The 8,025-nt window shown below is 49.5% G+C and overlaps 1 protein-coding gene across 1 annotated transcript; it reads left to right on the plus strand.

Annotated features, from left to right (window-relative positions):
- Positions 1 to 2,596: 2,596 nt before the first annotated feature.
- On the plus strand, positions 2,597 to 6,584 carry LOC130679946 (phospholipid phosphatase-related protein type 2-like). Its single transcript, XM_057489551.1, has 4 exons — positions 2,597 to 2,650; positions 3,928 to 4,104; positions 4,682 to 4,804; positions 5,309 to 6,584. Exons 1-4 carry the CDS (start codon positions 2,597 to 2,599, stop codon positions 5,339 to 5,341), a joined length of 387 nt encoding a protein of 128 aa, XP_057345534.1. The 3' UTR covers positions 5,342 to 6,584.
- Positions 6,585 to 8,025: the final 1,441 nt, after the last annotated feature.

An 8,025-nucleotide genomic window follows, 5' to 3' on the forward strand; every position in this document is an offset into this window, starting at 1 on the left:
CACGTTCCCTTTGCAAAAATAACTTCTCCAGGGTATTGAATAGAGTCTGGTCTTCACCAGCCTATCTAAGGTTGGTCCTATAATCTCTAAAAACTTAACCTTCATGAGTTCATGTGTGATAGAAAGAACGTATAATAGATACATGCTAATACTTATTGTGTATTTGCTGTGCAATGGGAATTGTGCTAATCATGTGAAATTATATACTATGAGGTTGGCTCTGTTATCCTTCCCTGTTTTAGAAGTGAAGAAACTAAGGCTATTCAACAGTTAGTCTGTGGCCTTATAACAGTAAGTGGAGCACTATGTTAAATTTAGCTCTATCTTACCACAAAGGTAACGGTATTAACCCTTCCCTCCGTCCCTTCTTCCCTCCCTCCCTCCTTTCTTCCTTCCTTCCCTCCTTCCTTCCATCCTTCCCTCCTTCCTTTCTTCCTTCCCTCCTTCCTTCCATCCTTCCCTTCTTCCTTCCTTCCTTTTTTCATTTTTATTTTGTTATCATTAATCTATAATTACATGAAGAACATTATGTTTACTAGGCTCCCCCCTTCACCAAGTCCCCCCAACCACAAACCCCATTACAGTCACTGTCCATCAGCTTAGCCAGATGTTGTAGAATCACTATTTGTCTTCTCTGTGTTGCCCAGCCCTTCCCATTACCCCCCGCCACATTATCCATGCTAATCGTAATGCCCCCTTTCTTTTTTCCCCTTATCCCTCCCTTCCTGCCCATCCTCCCCTGTCCATTTTCCTTTGGTAACTGTTTGTCCATTCTTGGATTCTGTGATTCTGCTGCTGTTTTGTTCCTTCAGTTTTTCTTTGTTTTTATACTCCACATATGAGTGAAATCATTTGGTGCTTGTCTCTCTCCAACTGGCTTATTTCACTGAGCATAATACCCTCTAACTCCATCCATGTTGTTGCAAATGGTAGGATTTGTTTTCTTCTTATGGCTGAATAATATCCCATTGTGTATATGTACCACATCTTCTTTAGCCATTCATCTAACTGATGGTGGACACTTAGGTTGCTTCCATTTCTTGGCTGTTGTGAATAGTGCTGCGATAAACATACGGGTGCATCTGTCTTTTTCAAACTGGGCTCCTGCATTCTTAGGGTAAATTCCTAGAAGTGGATTGTTGAGTATTTTTGCATGTATTTTCCTCAGCGATACTGGTCTGTAATTTTCTTTTTTTGTGGTGTCTTTGCCTGGTTTTGGTATTAAGGTGATGCTGGTCTCGTAGAATGAGTTTGGAAGTATTTCCTCTTCTTCTACTTTTTGGAAAAGTTTAAGGAGGATGACTATTAGATCTTCACTACATGTTTGATTAAGGTCAGCGGTGCAGCCGTCTGGTTCTGGTGTTTTGTTCTTAGGTAGTTTTTTGATTGCCAGTTCAATTTTGTTCCTAGGAATTGATCTGTTCAGTTTTCTTTTCTTTCTGGGTTAGCCTTGGAGGGTTGCATTTTTCTAGAAAGTTGTCCATTTCTTGTAGGTTATCCAGTGTGTTAGCATATGATTTTTCATGGCATTCTCTCATAATTCTTTGTATTTCTGTGGTTTCTGTAGTGATTTTTCCTTTCTCATTTCCGATTCTGTTTATGTGTGCAGGCTCTCGTTTTTTCTTGATTAGTCTGGCTAGGGCTTTATCCATTTTGTTTATTTTCTCCAAGAATCAGCTCCTGCTTTCATCGATTCTTTGTGTTGTTTCATTCTTCTCGGTTTTATTTATTTCTGCTCCACTCTTTATTGTGTTCCTCCTCCTGCTGACTATGGGCCCCATTTGTTCTTCTTTTTCTTGTTGTGATAGTTTTCAGTTTAGACTGCTCATATGGTATTGTTCTTCTCTCCTGAGGGAGGCCTGTATTGCAATATACTTCCCTCTTAGCACCGCCTCGTCTGTGTCCCACGGATTTTGTGTTGTTCAGTTATTGCTGCCATTTGTCTCCTTATATTGCTTGATCTCTGTTTTTATTCGGTCATTGATCTGTTGGTTACTCAGGAGCATGTTGTTAAGCCTCCACGCGGTGGTAGGCTTTTTCATTTTACTTGCGCTGTTTATTTCTAGTTTCATACCCTTGTGGTGTGAGAAGCTGCATCATTTTTGTGGGCTCGTCCGGGATAACTTCGGAGGTGAGTATAGGCATCCGAGCCTTCCTTTTCTTTCACTGTCCTTATAGAAGGAAGCCGTCTATGGCAAACAACATCGGGCGCTCGTCAGCCACTTAAATGGGACTAGCCCGGCTGCCGATCTCAAAGTCTCGAGCGACAGGTTCCCCTGCGTCTCCCTCAGTGGATCCCCCGTCTCCCTTGGGAGCCGGGAAAGTCACCTGAGTGGAGGCCAGGATTCCCCTTCAGAGGCATGTCCATGGATGCGAGGGACTGAGGAAGGCTGTGGGCACCTGAGAGAGTCTAGGCTGAGGCTGCGCTTCAGCGGCTTCTCAAAGGCCTGTGTGTCTAGAATCAGACCCCGACAGCCCGACTGGGTATCCATGAGGAGTGTCTCTCTTTCTGTCTGCCTGACTTCCAGCCTGCTTCTCCAGGCCGCCCCAGCCTCTGGGTGAGGCGAGGGTGCTCTTTACGTCCTTTACTCGCTCGATGTGTGCCTCTGACTTCGTCAGTGCCCCGGACCCCGTTGCTCAGCACCGCAAGGTAGGAGATCTACGCTTCGCTCTTACTCCTGACGAAATGCTGTACTTGTTATCTCATAAAAATGTGTCCGGTGGTTCGTTGAAGAATGCTGTTGGTAATTTGAGGCTGATTGCATTGAATCTGTAGATTGCTTTAGGCAGGATGCCCATTTTGATAATATTAATTCCTCCTAGGCAGGAGCATGGGAAGAGTTTCCATTTGTTTGTGTCCTCTTTAGTATCTGTTAAGAGTGTCTTGTAGTTTTCAGGGTATGGTAGGTCTTTCAGTTCCTTGGTTAGGTTTATTCCTAGGTATTTTATTCTTGTTGTTGCAATTGTGAATGGAATTGTTTTCCTGATTTCTCTTTGTGCTAGTTCATCGTTAGTGGCTCGGAAAGCAACAGGTTTCTGTGTATTAATTGTGTGTCCTGCAACTCTGCTGAATTCGGATATCAGTTCTAGTAGTTTTGGAGTGAAGTGTTTAGGGTTTTTTTTTATGTACGGTAAATATCATGTCATTGGCAGATAGTGACAGTTTGACTTGTTCTTTACCAGTCTGGATGCCTTGTATTTTTTTGTTTCGTCTGATTGCCATGCCTAGGACCTCCAGTGGTATCTTGAATAGCAGTGGGGTGAGTGGGCATCCCTGTCCTGTTCCCGATGTCAGAGGAAAACTTTTCAGCTTCTCGCTGTTAAGTATGATATTGGCTGTGTCCTTGTCATATACGGCCTTTATTATGTTGAGGTACTTTCCCTGTATACACATTTTCTTGAAAGTTTTTATCATGAATTGATGTGGAGTATTGTCGAATGTTTTTTCAGCATCTTTGGACGTGATCATTTTTTTTTTGTCCTCCGTTTTACTGATGTGGTGGATGTTGTTCATGGATTTTCTAATAGTGTACCATCCTTGCATCCCTGGAATAAATCCTACTTGATCATGAGCTCTTGAACCTACCCCTTGAACCCCAATTCCACCCTCTAGTTCTGAAACTCCACCCCAAGCAAGCATCTTTCTGGGTGTGTGACTGATCCTGGGGAGACCAGGCCCCAGAAATGTCCACTGCTCTTTGGTGCTCTGTGCACATCCCCGTCCCTGGAAGGACCCACTGGGAGTCCGTGACTCCATCCCCCAAACTCCTGTTCCCCTGGCTCCTTTTTCTGAAGACCCTGGCCTCAGCGTCCCGCTCCAGCGTCATTCCGGGGGATCCGGCCCCTCCCCCTAACCCTGAACGCAGTGTCCACTCGGGTTTGGCAGCTGCACCGCCCCATGTGCCCTGACCGGTCTGGCTCCCACAGATGTACGTGACACTCGTGTTCTGTGTGAAGGGCTCCCGCCTGGTCAAATCCTTGCTCTGCCTGCCCCTGCTGTGCCCTGCCTTCCTGGTGGTCGTGGTCCGCGTGGCTGAGTACCGCAACCACTGTTCAGACATTCTGGCTGGCTTCCTTACCGGAGCAGCCATCGCCACCTTTCTGGTGAGCCACCTTCCCATCTGTCCCTGTATGGCAGACCCTCCATCAGCTCCATGACCCAAGAGGCAGGCCTGTGTGATGGTGGAGAGTATGGACCTGGGGCGAGTCTCTTAACCTTACGCTGCCTGGAGGTTTTCATCTGTGAAACGGGATGATAGGAAGAGGGCCAAGCAAGTGAAGCACTCGCTATGAGCACAAAATTGAAGGAGGCACAAACCCACTCAGTAATCAAGATAAATAGTATAGTAATGAAAACGTTTTAAAAATCAAAATTAATGCAGACAACACCGTGTCCAAAAATACTGAAGTTTTAAATGCAGACAGTATCCGATTCTGCTCTTGCACAACTTGGCCTTACTTGCCTTCACCTTCTTCCCACCCTTTGGACTAAGTAACAGTACCTACCTCTTGGTAAAATGGAAAGAACAGTGGTGCCATATAGGAAGCGCCATAAAAATGTTAGCTGCTTTTTGAAACCTGAGCCTCAGTTTCCTTATCTGAAAAATGGGGATGGTATTTATACAACTCCTACTTATTGGCCTCTGGCCTCAACATGTAAACTGCCCTCCCTCTGCCCCAGGTCACCTGTGTCGTGCACAACTTCCAGAGCCGGCTGCCTTCTGGCCGAAGGCTCTCCCCCTGGGAGGACTTGGGCCAAGCCCCCACCATGGAGAGCCCCCTCGAGAAGTTAAGTGTGGCCCAGGTAAGGGGGGCTGGGGGCCGCTCCCCGCTGGAGAGGGTGGTAGCTGGAGGGGGACCAGGGAGGCAGGAAGTTAGGCAAGAGATGGGGATCTCAGGGCCATGGGGGGTGGGCAATGGCTCATCTCTGCGGGCCTAGGTCCTGGGGGACAGTCCCAGAAACAAGTGCCCGTCTCCTCTCTCCCTCCCAAGGGGACATGATTAATCCTGAGAATCCTGGTTGGTGTTTCCATTGGGCTTTCTGCCCAATGCGCCCCCTCGTGGTTGTGGCCGGCAGGGCCTGGGGGGCCGCTAGCCCCTTCCCTCTGCCTGTTTGTCTCAAAAACCTTAGGCCTGCAGGCCGCATTGGACACCGGCACGGCTCACCCCACCCAGTGAGTGTCGAGGGAGTGGGGGGTAACCGGGGGGGACTTCCAGATGGCAGTCACTGCCGCAGAGGTCTCCCCTATGTTCTCGTGGTCCCTTCCCAAGCTTTCTGATGCCCCGATCTCTGCTCCCTGACCCTCAGAGCCACAGAACTGCACCCGCCGTGGCCACCTGATCCCCAGCTGCGTGTCCTCCAGGGCTCCAGCCATGTGTTCGTCGCCCCGTGTGCCGCGCCCTCGGTTGAGGTCTGAGCCGACACCGCTGCCCCTGCCCCTGCCTCTGCGTGCACCAGCTCCCAGCCAGGGCCCCTCACCCTCCTCCCCGGGGCCTGGGGGGCCAGGTGGGGGAGGCGGACGTGGTCGGAAGCTGCTGCTGCCCACACCTCTACTGCGGGACCTGTACACCCTGAGCGGACTCTACCCCTCCCCTTTTCACCGGGACAACTTCAGCCCTTACCTATTTGCCAGCCGTGACCACCTGCTGTGAGGCCCCACCACCCACCCAGAACCTACCCGCTCCCCATTTCTCCCCTGCCACGCGTGTGTGTGCGTGTGCCGTGTGAGTGCCAAAGCCCCCTGTCCCCAAACCAGCCAGGCCCAGATATCAGCCTGGCTGGGAGGACATTAGGGGGACCCTCCGCCTCTCTTGTCCTCTGGGACCATCCAAGGGGCATAACTAGGAGGTGGGCCTCTAGGGTGGCTCCTTTAAGAGCCAAAACCTGACCCTATTGGCCACTGCCAGCCAGTGGGGACCCCCAGTTCTCAGAATTCTAACCAAAAGGACTTTACTTCAGCCAATGGGAAACTCCCCCGTCAATTCTTAGAATCTCAGGCAGAGGGCAACTCCAGGCAGTGTTCAGCGTCAGAACAACCAGTAGGAGTCCTTGGTTTTCAGAATTTCTAAGGTGGGTGGGTATGATTCCAGTCAATGGGGGACGCCAATGTCATAGCGCGTGCCAAGGAGAGGAGGGAGGTGGGGTCATCCTTTGTCACTGGGTCTTCTCAGAATGAGAATGCTCAGCAGGAGGGTGGGGGCAGGCTCCCCCGCGGCAGGGTCCTTGGCGCACCTATTCCTATCTCAGCCCCGCCTCCATGTGCAACCTCTCACTGAGTCCCTCCTAACTCCCTACTTACGCAGGGCTAGCCCCAGTTCAGAGGTTTTTGGGCTTCATGGTGCTGTGCTTCCCCTTGCCTGAGCCTGGGTCACTGTAAACCCTTCTGTTAGTTATTAGGGCTGTGGGAAGGGGCCTGTTTTTCCTGGAAACCACCCCTGTTCTCCACACCATTCCCCATGCCTCAGCCTCATGCTTATGTGCCATTATAGAGGACATGGGTGGAGCAGAGAGGGCTCCCCCTCCTCGGGCAGCCAAAGGTACTGGGCAGAGGAGAAACTGCCCCACCTTTCCTGCTCCCTCCTCATCTTTAATAAAGACTTGTTTGTAACAGAAGTTTGGCCACTTGCCTTCCTTCCCTGGGTTGCAAGGAAGAAGAACTTTAATCATGGATCTAGGTGTTGGTGAGTCTGGGTGTGGGTGTGTCTGAGGGCAACTGTGGAAAGGCATTGTGGGACCAAGGAGCTAACGACTTGGTTTTAAATCCTGACTCAGTATTTTCTGGTTGTGTGGCCTCTGCAAAGTTACTTAACTTCTCTGCTGGTTTCTTTTTTTTCAATTTTTTAAATTTTGGTATCACTAATATACAATCACACGAGCAACATTGTGGTTACTAGCTTCCCCCCATTATCAAGGCCCCACCACATACCCCATTACAGTCACTGTCCATCAGCGTAGTGAGATGCTATAGAGTCACCACTTGCCTTCTCTGGGCTATACTGCCTTCCCCGTGTCCCCCCTACATGATGTATGCGAATCGTAATGCCCCTTAGTCCCCTTCTCCCTCCCTTCCCACCCACCCTCCCCAGTCCCTTTTCCTTTGGCAACTGTTAGTCCATTCTTGGGTTCTGTGAGTCCGCTGCTGTTTTGTTCCTTCAGTTTTTGCTTTGTTCTTATGCTCCACAGATCTGTTCTTTTCTTTAACTGTCAAATGTGGACATCCCCACACAAACACACAAACATGTGGTGAGGGGCCTCACATGACTGTCTTTTCCAGGCATCTGGCCTCCTTCTGACCATGGCCATGGTGCAGAGGGCACAGGGAATAGGGCCAGGGCACTAAGAATCTCCAAGCCAAACCCCTAGCTGCATGGATGCAAGCAGGGGTTCTGATAGTGATGTTGTGCTGAGACCCAACCTCTGAGGACCCAGTGGAGACCAGGGAGGGTAGGAGCAGGCAGGCAGCCACACAACAACACCCACCCCTACACCGTGGCTCTGCGGTGCTCCAGATAGGCCATTCGGGACTCCGCGTCATCCAGGAACTAGGAGAGGGGAGTCGGCTTCCCTCCCTTCCTCCTTCATCCATTCAGCACTCTGGAGCAGCTACTGTGTGCCAGGTGCTGTTTAGTTAGGCACAGGGGCCACAGCAGTGAACAGAACAGATGCCAGTCCCTGCCCTCTGGGAGCCCACCTTCTACTAGGGAGAGACGGAGAATAAGCAAGGGAAGTATGATAGGTACAAAGCCACAATTCCAGATTTCAACAAGGTCTATAAACCAAGATTTCTTTCCTAATTCACGTGTGGCAAATCCTGACCTGGACTGACATGTAGTTATTATAGCCTTTATTAACGTGATGTGGATACCCTTATGTTTTGTTACAGACAAAGTGGTTGATTTTGAGATATTATCCCAGGTCCCACTAGGTGTATTATGCAATATGTAGTATTTATACCATAGTACCACTCACAAAAATCTGAAAAATTCTGAATTCCAAACTCTAGGTTCAAGGATTTAGGTCAAGGA

The sequence above is a fragment of the Manis pentadactyla genome, chromosome 12 (genome assembly GCF_030020395.1).
Source record: "Manis pentadactyla isolate mManPen7 chromosome 12, mManPen7.hap1, whole genome shotgun sequence".
In the NCBI taxonomy this organism is placed as follows: domain Eukaryota; kingdom Metazoa; phylum Chordata; class Mammalia; order Pholidota; family Manidae; genus Manis; species Manis pentadactyla.

Bases quoted from the DNA above. Each gene is read 5' to 3' on its own strand.
- LOC130679946 (XM_057489551.1), top strand. From the start codon at position 2,597: ATGTGTGCCTCTGACTTCGTCAGTGCCCCGGACCCCGTTGCTCAGCAC. The intron at 2,651-3,927 runs GTAGGAGATCTA...TGGCTCCCACAG, and splicing joins CCGTTGCTCAGCACCGCAAG to ATGTACGTGACACTCGTGTT. The intron at 4,805-5,308 runs GTAAGGGGGGCT...CCTGACCCTCAG, and splicing joins AGAAGTTAAGTGTGGCCCAG to AGCCACAGAACTGCACCCGC.